The 18,055-nt window shown below is 45.1% G+C and overlaps 2 protein-coding genes across 7 annotated transcripts in view; one reads left to right on the forward strand and one right to left on the reverse strand.

Annotated features, from left to right (window-relative positions):
* Positions 1–7,762: 7,762 nt before the first annotated feature.
* On the forward strand, positions 7,763–12,020 carry dbx1a (developing brain homeobox 1a). The gene is made up of 4 exons (XM_019876377.1): positions 7,763–8,192; positions 8,269–8,373; positions 10,163–10,362; positions 11,334–12,020. Exons 1-4 carry the CDS (start codon positions 7,850–7,852, stop codon positions 11,610–11,612), a joined length of 927 nt encoding a protein of 308 aa, XP_019731936.1. The 5' UTR covers positions 7,763–7,849; the 3' UTR covers positions 11,613–12,020.
* A 60-nt stretch (positions 12,021–12,080) lies between these two features.
* nav2a (neuron navigator 2a) overlaps positions 12,081–18,055 on the reverse strand; it is a 142,362-nt gene continuing 136,387 nt past the window's right edge. For all 6 annotated transcript variants that reach the window (XM_019876375.1, XM_019876372.1, XM_019876374.1 and 3 more), the window contains 7 exons: positions 17,189–17,424; positions 16,949–17,100; positions 16,022–16,093; positions 15,731–15,927; positions 15,529–15,647; positions 14,767–14,967; positions 12,081–14,050 (listed from right to left, as the gene is read on the reverse strand). In XM_019876375.1, the coding sequence (XP_019731934.1) occupies positions 13,925–14,050; positions 14,767–14,967; positions 15,529–15,647; positions 15,731–15,927; positions 16,022–16,093; positions 16,949–17,100; positions 17,189–17,424 (1,103 nt within the window). In that variant the 3' untranslated portion in view covers positions 12,081–13,924. The remainder of the gene's footprint in view (positions 14,051–14,766; positions 14,968–15,528; positions 15,648–15,730; positions 15,928–16,021; positions 16,094–16,948; positions 17,101–17,188; positions 17,425–18,055) is intronic.

Consider the following 18,055-nt stretch of genomic DNA (forward strand, 5'->3'; position numbering starts at 1 on the left):
ATTTATACTGACTTGGTAAGGTTTGGCGAGTAGTACTGCGCATATAAAACATACACACTCACTGACCACAATGCTTGAAAGCGACTTTGATTTTGTAAAGGTTGTTTCGCTTCTGTACATTGATTGTACTTAGCTATAGCTACACCCTCAAAAACGGTTCAGACATGCCTTTTAAAGTTTTTTAATCATGCACTACACTGTTGAACGGTTGTCCTGTAAAACAGAAACAAATGCAAAAGGTATCCTTGAGTGTGTTAAAGGCCTATTCATGACCACATCAATGTTGTAGCTGCCCTGCACACGTCTTGTATTTGTACAAAAGCCAAAGAGAGAGCGGTCCAGATTAGAGGTCACCTTCTGCAAACCCATGCCAACACCAAGGAAGAAGGTGGACATGGAAAAAAGCCAAATTGTTTTGTCGTGGATCTTCCATGAAAACACGAGAGGCCAAGTGCAAGAACTGCGCCCGGGGCCGCTTTTTCTGCTCAACTGGGACCCTTTCGAACGCACGCACACAACAGCGCACGCAAACAGACACTCGTGCAGCGGGAGCAGCAGCGGCTCTGAAAAGATCACGGGCTTTCCCGCTGTTATGCAAATGCCTCAAAACGCTTGAGTGAGAATTATATATGAATCCAATGAGGCTTTCTCTCTCTTTTAGGAATGCTTAGCCACAAGTACTGAGAAGGCTCAATGGCAAGCGTCCGCTTCACTCCCCGGCCATGCGTATTATTCAGCTTGACGAGACGCAAACTGACATAAGCACCCGGGCTCACTTTCACCCACCGGCAATCCGATTATATGGCCAACACGGCATCAATGCTGCAGGGCCAACAGGCAGTGAAGTCCGTCAAGCATCCCCTCCTCCACCCAAGCGCCTTCTTTCCCCATTCATACCTCCCTCTTCCACTGCCTCGCACCGCTACCCCTCCTACGCATGCACACACAAAAACACACACCTATGCAAGAGACCACTGTTGTTGTTGTTTTTTTTTAATTATTGCCAATGTTTGTTTTCCTCTCCGAAAACTACAAGTGCAAGAACTGCTCATTTGGAGGACCCCCTTCACTGACAATCAAGGCCGCACGCACTTGATTTTGTAAAGGTTGTTTCGCTTCTGTACATTGATTGTACTTAGCTATAGCTACACCCTCAAAAACGGTTCAGACATGCCTTTTAAAGTTTTTTAATCATGCACTACACTGTTGAACGGTTGTCCTGTAAAACAGAAACAAATGCAAAAGGTATCCTTGAGTGTGTTAAAGGCCTATTCATGACCACATCAATGTTGTAGCTGCCCTGCACACGTCTTGTATTTGTACAAAAGCCAAAGAGAGAGCGGTCCAGATTAGAGGTCACCTTCTGCAAACCCATGCCAACACCAAGGAAGAAGGTGGACATGGAAAAAAGCCAAATTGTTTTGTCGTGGATCTTCCATGAAAACACGAGAGGCCAAGTGCAAGAACTGCGCCCGGGGCCGCTTTTTCTGCTCAACTGGGACCCTTTCGAACGCACGCACACAACAGCGCACGCAAACAGACACTCGTGCAGCGGGAGCAGCAGCGGCTCTGAAAAGATCACGGGCTTTCCCGCTGTTATGCAAATGCCTCAAAACGCTTGAGTGAGAATTATATATGAATCCAATGAGGCTTTCTCTCTCTTTTAGGAATGCTTAGCCACAAGTACTGAGAAGGCTCAATGGCAAGCGTCCGCTTCACTCCCCGGCCATGCGTATTATTCAGCTTGACGAGACGCAAACTGACATAAGCACCCGGGCTCACTTTCACCCACCGGCAATCCGATTATATGGCCAACACGGCATCAATGCTGCAGGGCCAACAGGCAGTGAAGTCCGTCAAGCATCCCCTCCTCCACCCAAGCGCCTTCTTTCCCCATTCATACCTCCCTCTTCCACTGCCTCGCACCGCTACCCCTCCTACGCATGCACACACAAAAACACACACCTATGCAAGAGACCACTGTTGTTGTTGTTTTTTTTTAATTATTGCCAATGTTTGTTTTCCTCTCCGAAAACTACAAGTGCAAGAACTGCTCATTTGGAGGACCCCCTTCACTGACAATCAAGGCCGCACGCACAAACACACAGCTAAACAATGCTCAAATCTTGCGCACAAGCATACATTAAAACATCTTTCAAACACCGCCGGCTAACAAAGACAGTATTAGGCAGCTGCATGCGGTGGCCTCCTGATCCCCATCTTAGGCCCTGTTCATTCCATATTACTCCGAAATATCTGTATCAAATAAGTGTTGCAGGTTGAGCCCGAGGAGAGTCATGGCGAATGTCACCGTGGGACTTGGACGCTAAACCGGTGTTGACAACCACACAAGTCGGGCTTCTTGAACGTGCTGCGTCGCGACGCTTGGGTGCTCCGACGGGGCACCCGTTGAGGCAGCGGGTGTTTACAGGACGCTATAGCCCAAAAAGGCTGCCCGCAGGTGTTGAGATGGGAGGAGGGGGGAGAGGGGGGTGCTCCTTGCAAATCGCCCTGCGTGCGTGAAACTAATGTCGAGATGAGATTAAACTTGCGTAGGGGCACATTTGCATTTGGCAATTGATTCACACTGTGTCACTGTGGCAAATCGTGGGTGTGTGTTTGTGTGTGTGTGTGTGTGTGTGTGTGTGTGTGTGTGTGTGTGTGTGTATATGGCACCTCACAAGGACTTAATGGAACATGGCTGCCAGATTATTGTTAATACTAGAAGCCTTGCTTTAACATCAGCACACGTGTGTCAGACTACTCCCGATTGGATGCTAATTGAAATATTTACATTGCATTCGATGGATTGCAATTTTTGAAGGTGGGGTTTCATGTTCCACCTGCCTCTCGCTTCACAAGCATTTGGAGTCAGCGGACAACTTTGCTTCCTCTGCACCCCTCTGTTTTGTCAGGTATTAATGAGCAATTAACTCTGCATACATGGTCACGGACAATGGCTGTGGTTGTCAGATTATGCTAATGAGGGTGGATGTGCCAGCAGCGCGTGAATAGGGACGGTCGCGGTCCCCCTCTGAGATGGGGAAAATGATATGCAAACTGTAGCAACGTGCGCTCACGGATTAGGACGGTGCTCAACATCTATTCTGGTGACAAGCTATTTGACATGCTTCAAGACAGCGAAGTAGTACAGACCCACTTATGGACTGAAAACGGACAAAAAAGTTGAAACGGTTATGTTTTGGTTGTTTGAGGAAAAAAAAAGTCACGGTGATGGTGTCTGGAAACGCTCAAGTGAAATCGGTGAGGTTGGATGAGAGTGAAAGAAAAAAAAAAGTTGAATTCCCCTGGCCAAGTCGGAGTGAACAGGTGCAGCGTGAGTTCATACAGAGCGCTTTGTGCGCTGACATGGCACCGGTCCATTTGGTGAGAAGGGGAGGGAGGGGGCATGTTTAATACAAAGTTAATATCAATTTAATGCTTGTCACTGCGCCTGTGAGACTTGGGGCTTTGCTAATTCACTCGTGTTGTGAAGGGCTTTTTTTGCGCCGCCTGCGCCAGATGCTGCGAGACCTTGGGCGCTACTCGAGAAGCGAGGTGAAGCCGCGGCCAAAACACCCCAAGTGGGAATCCGTGTTAAGGTGAAACCAGGGGGACAAATGGAATGAACTGAACGACACGTTTACTTCACTTCTCGCAGCCTCTTCTACAATCCACAAAATTGACCAATTAATTTGGGACAACTAATGTTGACTGTTGTTTTTTTTTTTTTAAATACAAGGATGTTTGTTCAAATGTTTCATTTTGGAGGATAAAAAAACAAAAGCAGATCACAGACAGGACACAAGACTAAAGACATTTCAAATAGCAATTTTCTGTCTGAAAAAAAAAACACGAAAACAAATCAAGAAAAAGAAATGTGGTCATCAGGGACAAATGTTCACACCAAGAAGAACAAGAACCCCCCATGGAATCATGAAAATAAAACGAAAGAACATTTTAACACACCAGGTGTGGCACCACCTCTGGCTTTTTTAACATCGGGCAGTCTCAGAGGGATGGACTTAATGGGTGATAAACAGTAGTCGATGTCACCTGGCTCCAAATTTGTCTGATTGCTTTCACATGATCAGCTTTGCAAGCTGGAGCCATTTTCTTTCATGTGCCAGTGTTACTGTAAACTTCAAGTGGTCGTGACAAATGAACAACTTGAAGCAAGCACGCTGGAATTCTCCTTTGAAGAATGGTGCATTCAGGAACACTCCGAAAATTGTGTTTTAATACGTTTGTGTTTTCATGAAAAGTGAGTGGGTGGGGTAAAACTACTCCCTGACTGGTGTGATGTCACATGAGGCTGCAACCAGTCAGCACAATCTGTCGTCGCCCACCCCCACGGCCTCCTGAAAAGACAGGGAGTTCCCTCTCCTCGCTGCGCCCACATCGCCAATAAATAATGAGGGAATAATAAACAGTAACCACCTGTCGGACTCACGGCACAATGAGACGACCCCATGGAGGGGCTCTCATGCATGCGTTAACATACTCGGCCCCCTTTTCACTTAACGCGGCAGAAACACACGCAGCACAATGGTGGAGTTCATCAATTTACTAAACTGAACTGCCATCCCTTTTCTGCAAAAGAATGCAGTCGTCTGATCGAAAATATTGACTCGCCTGACACTCGGTTAGATTAGGCAGACTTGGAACGCCACCGGTCGAACGGGGAACAGACGTGGACAAAGTTGTAGTTGAGTGTCAAACGTTTGAATTTGTTTGTCAATCCAATTCGCTCCGCTAACAGGCCGCAGGCTTATTCGGGCACGAAGACGTCATTGTGGCTTTGAAGGAGGTGGGCCACGCCGTTCGCACTGCGGGGATTCCAATTGCAGAAAGTTGGGAGATAATCTTTGAGACACATGAAGAAAAAAAAATCGATGAAAAATTGATCGCGAGGTGGAGCATGTACGCCCCATTGTGATTTTAATTGTGAAAAGTCAGGGGGAAACTCCTTGATCTACACTTTACCACACAATATTGATTATTAGGTGGACTCCTAAATCTGTAAAAAAATATATTATTGTCATAAAAAAGTGGTGGGAAACTTAAAAGAAATTAACAATAACACTGGTCAACATTTTTTTAAAATCAGAGGTGCAAGTCAACTTCTCTAGGTATTTTTTCAGAATCTGCCCTCGGTTTTTTTCCTCTAACACATCCGGTTTTCACAAAAACAATATCATAAAGTTGTTTTTATAATAATTGAGTAATATGTATGAAGTGAGGTGCATTTGTTTTTTTTTCTCTAAAATGTCATAGCTCATGGTAAAATCCCTATTGCGCAAGCTTGTTTAAGGCAAACATAAGAGAAAAAAAATATCCAAAACCTGATGTGCAAGAAAAAACTAAGGACAGTTTTGTCAAAAATAAATTTAGGGACACATAGAGCCATTGAAATGTTTATACAACTCCATATATTCGTTTTCTATATGGCTAATCCTCATTGGTCTTGGGTGCTAATTTACCATAAATTAGATCAATTTTGAGAGAGGTGTTAATTAACTATTACGCTTATTATTATTAGGATTATTATTTATTCTAAAGTGATTTATTCATTTAGACGAAGAATCACGAGACTGCGCAGTAGCGCCGTCGTATGAATTTGAATCTGTGCATCTGCTATCATATGGTTTCATATATTAGCACGCACATTAGCATCACGATCGGGCGCCATGTTGCTAAAGTCGTGCACTTCTTTCCATAATAAATGCGCGGGATAACAATGATGAATGTTGTACCTTGCAGAATGAAGCTGATAAATTGTGTGGGATTGGTGGGTGGGTGTTCAGAAGAGTGGGCTCGGACTAGAGGAGCTCGGGGGTTGTTAATATGTCCGCGATGTGCTTTTAATGGCTCTAATTGAGCCCCGGGCAGCTGTTTTAAGAGGGCAGTTTGGACGAGGCAAGCCGGCAAAGCTCATAGAAATTCGTCTCGGTCAGGCCGGGCCGCCCATGCTTCCTGCTAACCATCTGCTTAGCTCGTACAAAAGGAGGATTTTGGAGAGCCGAGTAAAGGAATATAGGCTAATAAAAAAAAAAAAGAGGCTTTGAAGGCCTGCTCGATTCTCGGAGGTGTCTGCGTTGCGCGTCGCGCGCGTGCACGCCGCGCAGGAGGCGCCCCTGATCAGCGTTGAGTGATGTGCAAAGGATCATTTCACGGGGGCGTTCCCTCCGAATGATTACACTGTGGCCGCTTGAAAAGTGACTGATGTTAGACCACTCGTCACTTATTTTAGGGACCAGATCCCACAGACTGGTTGCTCGCAGTATCAAGCGGACCGCTCAAAAGTTTTATCCGGAAAAAAAAAGAAGTATTCCAGTGTATTTCTAATCTGTAATCAAATGCAACCATTCTCTTGTTCTTAATGATTTAGAGAATTTAATTTAAAATGAAAACGGTCTTTTATATGGATTCAGTATATTTGTTTTTTTTCGCACGCAAAATGTATTGGGAAGAGTTATATCTTAAATCACAATGAAATTGTTATCTATTAATATTCGTACGATAGTAATGTTGACGTGCTTATTTAAGATAATAGAATGTATTGGATTTGGATGTGAATATATTCATTGCAGTTTGCACGATCAGATATAAAAATCAAATGAACTTTTCGAGTTGAAATTTAACGTATAAAATTAACATTGTAATTGTGAAATGTGTAGGGGGTGCAGTGGATTTTTTTTTGGACACGATTTTTGCACTTGTACAATTTTGCGGTGCAAAGCTGACAGAACACGACGATCGGGCCCCGAGTGGCATGAACACGAGTTTTATTGGAGCGCTCAGCGTCCGCTCATATGAATGCGTTTTAAATCAAATCAAAGATGCACTTTTATTCAGCCGGTTAAAATAGCAGAACAAAACCGTCTTTAGAAATACAGCCCCCCGCCCCATCTCGCTCTCCTCTCTCCTGGAAGCGGGGAGAGGGAGGCAGAGAAAGGCCGTTCCGAGGGGCGCCTCCCTGCGCAGCTGAGGCTGACAGTTAAAGTTCATGCTCCTAACAGGATCAGCAGCGCACACTTCTCCTGTTGTGCGCGGCGAGCCGCGACTGTGCACAAAGTGATATTTAACACATCTGTTAAAGCGTTTTGATAGCGGCAATCCCGTTAAGACATTATTCCATGACGAGGGCCAGATTGAGTGTTGAAAATCCCATGAAACCCTAAAAACTCATTTGCATTTTGGAAGCGTCTCGGCCTGATATATAGAGCGGGCATCGGGAACTCTCTTTTTTGTCTGATGCAAAAACAGAATGCAACAAGCAAGTTTATTCTTCTGTTTTATCAACATCTGCTTTTTTTTTCTTTTTGAAACATTTCATCGGGCGGTACGCTCTGGAAACATGTTCCCATTGTGAATTACGACGCGAAAGGAATGATGGGTAAAGTAATGAAAAGCCCGCAGATAATGAGACAATATGTAAAGATTGGTCTTTAATTAGGCAGCTTGCCTCGGCCCAACACAATACGGTGAAAGGAAAGTGGTCCATATGCAAAACTGATGAGTGGACCTCCTTTGTGGTTGCCACATTGTGTCTTGCTTGCTTATGAAGTCGAATGCAATCATAAATTGCGCCCTCCCCGGCCAATCGCATTGCTCGAGAAGGGGCAATGAAAGCGGCCCTTGAGGAGAACTTTGTTTGGCTCCATTGTTGAGCCTGTCAGGCCCGAGAGGGGTGGGCGTCGAGGGGGTGGGGTGGGGGTTGCGGTGGGGGTCCGCAGCTATAAAGCTCCTGTGCCCACCGCGAGGAGACCACAGAGGACTTTGCAAACACTCGACAAGTTCCCCTCGCTAAGATACGCGGAGTACTCCTCAGGCACGAGTCGGGACCATGATGATCCCAAGCGTCATCGCGCCCCCCGCCCTCTACCCGGGCCTCTACCGGCCAGCGGCCGCCGCTCTGCCGCTTCACCACAGTTTCCCGGCCGCTTTGCCGACCCACTCCAGCTTCCTCGTGGAGGACCTACTGCGGATAAGCCGACCCGCCGCCTTCCTCAACCGGACGCCGCCGACGGCTGCCACCACTTTATCTTTCGCGGACGCTCGCGTGGATCGAGGTTCGCCCACCGGCACCGTGACGCGCGAGTCGTGCTCGCCCAAAACGTCCGGTAGCAAGGATGCAACTTTCCTCAAGTTTGGGGTGAGCGCCATCCTTGCGCCGTCGCCAAAGACACGTAAGTTTTACCCGACTCACGTCACGCCACGTCAGCGTGAACCTGATTCTAACTTGTATCGCTTCCCCCCCCGCAGCACCCTCGCCCCCGACAGTCCACAGCGTGCACTCCAAGAGCTTCCATGTCCCCTGTTTTGACGGAACCTTCCAGCCCATGTTCAGGACGCCTTATTTACACGCATGTATGATTCCCCTCCATCGCCTTCTCCCCAAAATAGAAACACTGAAAGATTTTTATTTAAATTGCCTGGTTCTCTAATGGCCTCTGGCCCAGACCCACCCACCGTCTAATTAACCAATTATCCCTAATCGTCACGCTCTAAATTAGAGGCGGGGTGGCCAGTTATGGCCCCCCAGCTATCCATTCAGGGGCGGTTTTTTTAGAGGTATTTTTTCCCACAGAGCCCAGGGGGCCACCAGGCGCATGAGTTGCCAACAAAAGTTTTTTTTTTTCCGGCACCGTGACCAATTTGGTCAGCCCCCACTGTGGTGAACCACCCACCCCGGAGAGTGACTTTTACCAGTCATGCACTAATTTCCCCATTAGCCGCCATTGAGCGATTTCTATATTCTCACAAGCTCACATAGAGCGGGGGTGTCAAAGTCGTTTTTGTCGAGGGTCACGTTGTAGTTATGGTTTCGATGTTGTGGAGCCATTTAAATTGACAAGAAATCGACGAATAACTAGTTTTGAAATCCAAAGTCAAGAGAGGGTTTGTTACGCAGTTGCTAGCAATTTATTCACTTTGTTAAATGTCTACACATTTAAGTCAAAAATGTTTCGCACCCAAGTATTATAAACAGGGCATTTTGATTAATATTGTGCTTGTGTAATATGAATTAAGCCGCAAAATCCGCCCATTTTTATCCATCTCAGGGGGCGGCCATTTTGCCACTTGATTTGCTGTCCACTGAAAATGACATCACCTTGCCAAAGGATCAGGTAACAACCAATCACAGCTCACCTGTTTTCTGGGGTTGGTCATGTGACTTTCGCCAGCTGAGCACTGTGATCTCATTTTCAGTCAACAGCAAGTCGCAAAATGACCCCCCCCACCCCGCACCCCCCGCCCTTAAAAATGTAGTCAATGTGTAATTTTGTCCAGAGTTCAGCAACAAATGAGTGAATACATGATGTGCTTACTTTACACACACACCCATACAAGGATGTGTGTGGCCCCTGGCCTTAATGTTGTCACGTGACATAAAGCGTCATGTGACCGCCGGTCCAATCGCGTTCCAATCAGAACCAATGTTTCGTCGTGCTTCTTGCCACCAAAAGGTGCTTTAAAATCTCCCTGCTGAGGATGTTTTTGCTTATAATCTCTCTCTCTTTCTCTCTCTCCCTCTCTCTCTCTCTCTCACTTGCCTCTCCAGCGGGCGATGGCGAGCCGAGATGAAGAATAATCTCTTAGAAAAGTCTATAAAAGTCTTTCATTCAGACTAATCATAATGGCGACCGAGTCCCTTTTATGGGCTCGGTTGAATGGGCCAACAAAGAAACTTAGCGTCCTCAATAGCTTTTCGTGTTCATTTAATGAAAATGATTTGAGGGCAGCAAGAAGAAGAAGGGGGGGGGCAAAGGGGGGGACGCCATTCCCTCCCCGCTTTTCGGGCATCAGTATTCTGGTATGCGGTTGTGTTTAGTTTGAAAGTGTAAATCTCCTTTTGTGGCCGTAATATATGGCCTTCGCCGCCTGTCCAGAGTCTTTTCTGTGTTAGTTCATTACTACACAATTACCGTTCACGCTTTATTAACTCCTCTATCCGCCCACGCAGGCCTCCTTCAAGGAAAGGCTGCCTCGTTTACATACCAATGCTCCCAATGTGCTAATTAGTCACCTCGTGCCATTTCACTCCAAAAAGAAAACGAGACCCAGTGCCAACACCCTCAATGATAACACACGGTTATGTCATTAATTTGTTTTGATTCACCTGTTTATTTTTGTTTTTTGTGTGGCATTTCCACAGCTTCTTCCGCCGTGCCGATCCCAGGGACCTTCTCGTGGCCGCTAGCTGCCCGAGGGAAGCCCCGCAGAGGGATGCTGCGGAGGGCCGTCTTCTCCGATGTGCAGCGCAAAGCTTTGGAGAAGATGTTCCAAAAACAGAAGTACATCAGCAAGCCGGACAGGAAGAAGCTGGCCTCCAAACTGGGCCTGAAAGATTCCCAGGTAAAAACATCTTGAGATACAACCATATCGGAACATTTGGAGTTAGGCTGTAGGTCGTACTTACTCTCTTTCATTTGATTGTTTTATATTTAGGGACCGTAAGTGCTTTTCATTCAAATATTAATTGGAATGCTGTTAGTGAGTGACTGACAGTTTCGACTTATGTTGCTCACTATATCACCATAGCATTTTTGTTGCTAGATTTATAACTTTTAAGACAAGCAACATTTGTACACCCTTCCTCCCCACCAAAAAAGTACCAAACATCAAATGTTGCAACTTTAGAAATTTGTTTGGAAACCTTTGAAAAGTGACACCAACACTCTAAACGACATGAACACAGCACTTGCAAAAATGCATTGTGAGGTACTAATTTAACTGAATACATTTAAATATTTCACCAAGCGTAGTTGAAACTAAACGAATAGAGATTTTAGCTTATATCGATTAGAAATATGAATATCGCAAACTTTTATTTTAAATTAGCAAAAAACAAAAACGTGATGAGAAACAAACAAATTAGACTTGTAAAAATGAACATTTTTCAAATTATTTAGTTGCTGAGCTCAGTCAGGGGTAGTTTTGCCTTTGACTGCGTTGTGTTATCTGGAATGAACTATCCGTCAGTGGTTCTAAAACTTTTCACACCAAGTACTGGACTGCCCAAGCATAACCAACATTGAAAAACAAAACAAAACAAAAAAACCTGTGTATAATGATTCAATTAAAACTTACAGCGTGCACAAAGAAATTAATAAAACGTGTACTGGAATGAATTGACGAAGTGCAACTATACAGAAATTAGAATTTACGAGTTGTGATAATACAACGGAACTGGAGTGATTTTTTTTTTTAAATTTGAGAATGGCGAGTTTACGTAAATACGCAATGACGTCATCACGCACGTCGGCACCTTTTGGCAACAAAAACCTTGTTTCGTGAAGTACATAACTCGCCTTGTGTCTCCGCAGGTGAAGATTTGGTTCCAGAACAGGCGGATGAAGTGGAGGAATTCGAAGGAGCGCGAGCTGCTCTCGTCTGGCGGCTGCCGCGAGCAAACGCTGCCCACCAAAGCCAACCCACACCCGGACCTCAGCGACGTGGGCAAGAAGTCCGAAGACGACGAGGAGGACGAGGACGAAGCTTTCGGCAGGCAGACGACGGGCTCCTGCGGCGTCTCGTCGCCGTCGCTCTCCAGCAAGCACTCGGACTTCTCAGAGTCGGACGAAGAGGAAATCACCGTATCGTAGGACTTCACACTCACAAGACTTTTTTTTTTTCCACGAAATGGTTGGAAGACGAATCCGTTCTGGCTCACGACCCCACAGATGCCATTTAGTTTTCAATTAAAAAAAAAAAAAAAAAGTTTCCAAGCAGCGCACGCGCACTGGACAGGATCTGCTTCTGAGCAGCCATTTGCTGTTTTTGCACAGCTTCGTTGAAATGTACAGTGTTTTGTACAATTTTGTATGGAATTTTATGCCAATTGAGTTCATTTTACCTTCACCTTGAATAGAGTTGTTTATTGAAAAAGATGTAGCTATTTCATTAATAATTTATATGAATTTGTTTCAAACGCATGTTGTATTATGTGGTGTATATACTGTATGTTCATTTTACTTTTTGTACAAATACCAAATAAACATGTTCGCAACCTACATTCAAGTGTGTCCTGTAAAAAATAAATTAAAATAAAATAAGTGAACGGTAATACCAAATCCAATCATAAATAATCATTGTTTTATTGAACCACAATAACTTAAGACTAAGACAGTGATAGAATCTCAGCGATGACAAGAAAAAAGCACCACAGTGCTCAGATGTAAAGAGACTGTACACAAAATACTCGTTTTCAAGTACCGTAACAAATCAGCTAGAAAAGTGTAGTCCAAAATCATTAAGTATTTACAAAGTCAACAGTATGTTACATAGCAAAGAAGGCTAAACATTCATTGAGCTTGTAAGTTTAAAAACAACAAAAAAAGAAAATAATAGTTCAATACTGGAACAACATCAACACCTCTCAAGTCTCTTTTGTGCTTACAGGACCCAGACAAACACACAGTCAACAAACGGGCCACAAAAGTGACGCGCTTCCATGCTGCACGTCACTCTTAGCAGTGCACAATCAGCTTTTGGCTTCCACTGAAGATCCCGATGAATGTTGCATAGAATTGGTGACAACAACAAAGACATTGGATTGATGCTGTGCCGGGCAACATGTTTTTTTTTTTTAACTGCTTGTCTGCCCAACCTAAAAGGCAGCTGTGAGGTTTAAAAAAAAAATGTACAACCGTCTTCTTACATTGTCTTTAGACCTCATGTATTTTCATACATTGAACCTGTAAATCAGTTCTATCAAACAAAGCAGCATATACATTTGCTTCCACACTCCCCCATAAATCTTCAAATCATTAAAAGAGTATGTGATCAAATAGCGTGGGATGAGGTATAAAAATAGCAAACTCAACCACCGGTTTGGAACAGCAAGCTTGTTCGAAATGTACTGTTCTGTTCTTCTCTTCTATTCACCAGCTTCTCGTCGGTGGGCCAAGTATGCAAATCCAATTTTACTACCCATTCACTCGTTCTATTTCTTCACACAGTATTGGTCTTGATGAATCGGCGACACTTCTCTCCAAAAGTTTGTAGGGAGTCGACTCAGAGCCCTCGATGTTTATGGTCTCTGAGACCAAGAAAGAACCAAAGTACATTTGTTGGAAAAAAAAAGTAAGGCATTTTTTTGTTTCAATAGCACCTTTAGATCTTTGTGCTACGAATGACCACGAAGATCTTATGCAGTCAGAGCAAGAACTTGTGTGGAGGTAAAAGTGGAACTCTAAAACAGAACATGCAAAAGGATTCTTTTTTTTTTTTTCTTTACCGTAAACATGGAATCAAAGCAAAATGCTCTGCATTGACTTGGACATTTGGCCTATTTCACTCCTTTCTATTGTCTCATGACTGATATCAGGTGCCGTTCTTCTTACTTTTTGCTACAGTGTTTGCTAGCATCTTTGCTACGTCGTCAAATTCATGCACATAACAATAATCGCTCTGAATGTAAAAAATGAATTTAGTGGCGCAATAATGTCAAGTGCACCTGCACGATGCCCACGATCGACTTTTCAGTTGAGGAGCATGTGTCGCCACCTGCAGGTCTGACAGGTGGACTGCCGCCTGATGATGTAACTTAATGGGGGTGGATGGGGAGGGTACGCTGACTGACGGCTGGTGCTGATCGCAATGACGCCTCGAACGTTGTCGGGCGCTGTGCTTTTATTCTGTCTGACGCTGATGACAAAAAGCTCCTTCCCAGAGAAGCCGCGGGCCACAGTGGTGAAAAACAAATCAAAACCAAAAAAAGAAAAACAACACAGTGCAGCAAAAACTTGAGTTGCCCTTATGTCCTCGGAAACACCTTTGTCTCTTTTGTCATCATATTTGGGTTGCCTGCACCCAAATTAATTGAAGGTGGCTGGATTTTCGAGCAAAGTCTCACAGTGAGAGAGCAGTCTGGCGGTGGCGACGACGCAGGTGACGAGGTCGCGTCTCGAATGCATCACAGGGTGGACTCCAGTGACGAGTCCAGGACGTCGTCCTGGTGGCTGTTGCTGTTGGAGTCGCTGTCGTAGCTCTGGGGGCTCGACGATGTCGCTGCCTCCTTCAGCCGCATCAGCATGTTCATCTAGTGGGATGTGTCAAAAGTTGCTTTTTTTGAGTTGCGCAGTTGACAAAAGCAGACCTGAGGTCGTATGTTATTGGAAATAAAACATTAACAATAAGTTTGGCATAGTTTGGCATTTCGGGTGGGATTTCAGAATGAACTATCACCTTTACAGATGAAGCTAAGTTAACAATGTCTCACTTTTGTAATGCACATGGTCCAATTGTTCAATGCTTCAGTTCTTTTTGCACAACTTGCTGCTCCAACAAGCAGCTTGCTACATAGCAACATTCACGACAGGTGTTTGATACGTCCATCCATCCATCCATTTTCCGATCCGCTTTATCCTCACAAGGGTCGTGGGGGTGCTGGAGCCTATCCCAGCTGTCTTCGGGCAGTAGGCGGGGGACACCCTGAACCAGTTGCCAGCCAATCGGAGGGCACACAGAGACGAACAACAATTCGCGCTCACACTGACACCTAGGGACAATTTTAGAGTGTTCATTCAGCCTGCCATGCATGTTTTTGGAATGTGGGAGGAAACCGGAGTACCCAGAGAAATTTTAATTGACAAATTTTGACAGATTTTGTCAACAAGCAAGTTCTGCTTAAAGGAGTGAAACGTCAAAGAGTTGGACGTGAGCTTGTCCTCAATTAGGGTGACACCAATTTGGAAAATTCTGCATTAATTCCGATGGGAATTTGAAAATTTCCGGAAGTTTTGCAACCTGACTCACCAGTGGGTCGGCATCACTGTCGCTCTGAGGCGGCTCTTTCCGGATACCTTCCCTTGGGGCCGAGTAGCCATCGAATCCCACGTCCTCTGGCCGCAGCTGCAGCAACGGGGGCCAATCGGCTGGAGCGGGCGTCGCCGACCACGGGTAGGTGTCAATCACCCAGGCGGCGGGGTCCTCCCACGCAGCCCTCCGACCGTACAGCTGAACAGAGCACAGAGCGCCATGACGTCGACGGCCAAAAGGACTTAGCAAAAAAAAAATAATTTTAATTCTAATCGAAATGGTAAGTTTACATTATTTTAGTTTTTTGTTTCTCTGATGAAGATGTTTAGGAGAGGAAATGATTAGAGCGTCAAGATAAGGCGGCTTTGGAGAAACGGTACCTGGGAATCAGTACCAGTACTCAATGGTCAAGATTACTATAGTGAACGATAACTAACCAAAAAACTTAGATTGAAATAAAACCTTTTCATGAACATAATAAAAATGAAAATATCTTTTTAAAAAACAACAAAAACAGTGACTAACTGAAATGACATCTTTACTCAAATTAATGGCAAAACCATTGTTTGTTTTCACGTTTTCTTTGTCTTGCACTCAACAAATATTCCATGGATTAAAATAAATAAATCAATAAAGTCAACACAAAATAAAAACGAACAATAATAATGCCAAGAGTCCAATTTTTTTTGTGTGCATTTACGTATTAATAAATGTTCATTTGTTTCATGATAAAGCCTCAAAAGTATGCGTGTGTGTCACCTGCAATCCTTCCCGAACGGCCTCCAGCATGTATGGAATGATGGAGTAATTCCAGAGGTCCGTGAACCAAACCCTGGATCCCTCCACATCGATCGGACACGACAGGAAGAGGCGAGGACCTGTCAGCCAGCGACGCACAGACGTGAGTGGCGGGTCGCCTCGCCGCTGATGCCCGCTTTTACAAAATGAGCCCAGCTCTCACCTATGGTCACGTCCGAGGAGCTGTGCGTCTCCAGGAAACGGTTGAGATGGTGCCACACCCTTGGGATCCAGTCAATGATCTTCACCAGCTCCACGTTGCGCGTCCGCCTGCCTATTTCCATCTCGATCAGCTTCCGACGCAGGAAGCGTCCCAGGAAGCCTTTGACTGGCTCCGTGTGGTTAGCGCACAGCACCCACCTGATGATAAGACGCGTCTTAAGTCTTAAGGATTATTTACACGCCCCCCCCACCCCCCAAAAAGCAAACCCAACAAAAAACAAAAAATGTGTACCTGAAGTTGTGGTGAAGCTGCAAGTTGGGCGCAGACGACGTAGCTTGACTCATTGTGCCGATGATATATGGGCTGAAGGGAGACATAATGCACATCGGTAAGATCTTCATGGCCTGCCAAAGTCGTAAATTCCACTTGTGCCGGCATATACAAACATTAACATTAGACCTGCGGAAGGCTAGCTTTCTGTTCATTATGATTACCGTGAAATTTGCGCCTTTTTACCAAGATGACAAGTACCGCCACAATAATGATATCATACGGCGTGCTGATACGTGTTGCTCACTATAGCACGGCCAGTGTAATACTCTTAAGTGGGGGATATTTTGTACGATTTTGGTGATGTGAAATGGAAGAATTCTTTGTTTCCTCCCGAGGTGTCTTCATTTTAGTTTGAACCCTTGCAAAAGTTCTGGCAGAAAAAAGAATATTTTTCTGGCCTAAAATCATAAATGCCAAGTGAAGTTCCACAAAAACCGATAATGCCTTTTTAAAAGATGAACGCCTTGTGATTTTGATGCAAAAAAATACCGACATGTATATTTGTGTTATGCACAATGGGAATTACAAAAATGGAAACGTTTGATAATTAAAAAAAAAAAAAAAAAATGTAACCAACTGTTTGTTCGTTATAAAGTTAAATGTTTTGTTTTCTCTGCTGTACAAAAATGCTCGTTAATCAAACTAAAATCTATCAGAATATTTGATTATGCAATAGAATTGACGTGACATTAACTATTCAATAGCTGATCCCCCTCAACTCCCCGTCATAAAACCTACAATCACCCTTGCTTCATGTCCACTGAGATTAATCTGCCACAAAAAAAAATCCCCTCAAAATTACAAAATTGCTTCGACAAAAAGGGGGAAAAATGTTTTTTTTTGGAGCCTTCAGTGTACACATACACGCCTTTGAGTCTGACCAACCTGTGTTCGTGGCTGCTGCTGAAGACGCCGTTGAAGATCTCGCTCAGGGAGCTGATGTGATGCAGGTTGTCCAGAATGACCACTAGAGGGCTCTCCTCACCCGCCACCCCGCCGCACTGCTCGGCTAATCCCGAGAGATACTGCCGAAGCTCCTACGCGGAGGAAGCATTTCAGACGCTATATCATTTCTATTTCAAAACTCTCATGATAAAATAAGTGCAACACCGTCTATGTGATCACCTTGCTGGATTTGTGGTCCACGTTGAACGTGACGATGGCTTGAGGGGTCAGAGGTCGGCCCTCGAGGAGCAGCAAGTGTTGAGAAAGCTGATTGGCCAGATACGTCTTTCCCGTGCCGCTGGGCCCCGACAGGATGACCCTGCGGTGCTCCCTCAGCAGGGAGACGTAACGCTGCAGCATCGGCTTGGGGATGAGGGTGTCAAACACCAGCGAGTCCACGCTGTCACTGCTTACGCCTGCAGAGAACGGACACAAAGTGGTGTCAAGCGGGACGATTTAGAAATGTGTTGGGGCATCGTTGGAGCCATGAAAAACCACCCCCTGTAACTCTGAACTACAGTTGTCAAATTGGTCAAATTAGACGTGTGTCAGTCAATAAAAAAGCAAAATAACGACAGACGCCGACCAGTAAAGCGGAGGGGGTTTTTCTTTTAAATTAGGCCACATAGATTGTAATGCTGAATATTTGGTGACTTCCATCACGACCGGTGGCGACACTTGTGTAGTCACTTGGACAATTTTGGAAGGCGCAGGCTTCCATGTGTCAATTGAATTGAATTTATCTATCCATTTTGATCCACTTATCCTCACAAGGGCCGCTCGCGCCGGAGCCCATTCTAGCCGTCTTCGGGTCGTAGGCGGGGTACACCCTGAACCAGTTGCCAGCCAATCGCAGGGCACGCAGAGACAAACAAACATCCGCGCTCACACTCACACCTGGGCACAATTTCGAGTATTCCATTAACCTGCCATTCATGTCTTTGGAATGTGGGAGGAAACTGGAGTACCCGGAGAAAACCCACGCCGGCACCGGGAGAACATGCAAACTCCACACAAGAAGACCGGAGCCGGAATCGAACCCTGCGC

Source organism: Hippocampus comes, unplaced genomic scaffold (genome assembly GCF_001891065.2).
Source record: "Hippocampus comes isolate QL1 unplaced genomic scaffold, H_comes_QL1_v1.1 scaffold150, whole genome shotgun sequence".
Lineage (NCBI taxonomy): Eukaryota > Metazoa > Chordata > Actinopteri > Syngnathiformes > Syngnathidae > Hippocampus > Hippocampus comes.

Excerpts from the sequence above, each read along its gene's own strand:
- dbx1a (XM_019876377.1), top strand. The coding sequence starts at position 7,850 with ATGATGATCCCAAGCGTCATCGCGCCCCCCGCCCTCTACCCGGGCCTC. Across the intron at positions 8,374-10,162 it reads GACGCCTTATTTACACGCAT|CTTCTTCCGCCGTGCCGATC; the intron begins GTATGATTCCCC and ends GCATTTCCACAG. Across the intron at positions 10,363-11,333 it reads TGGGCCTGAAAGATTCCCAG|GTGAAGATTTGGTTCCAGAA; the intron begins GTAAAAACATCT and ends GTGTCTCCGCAG.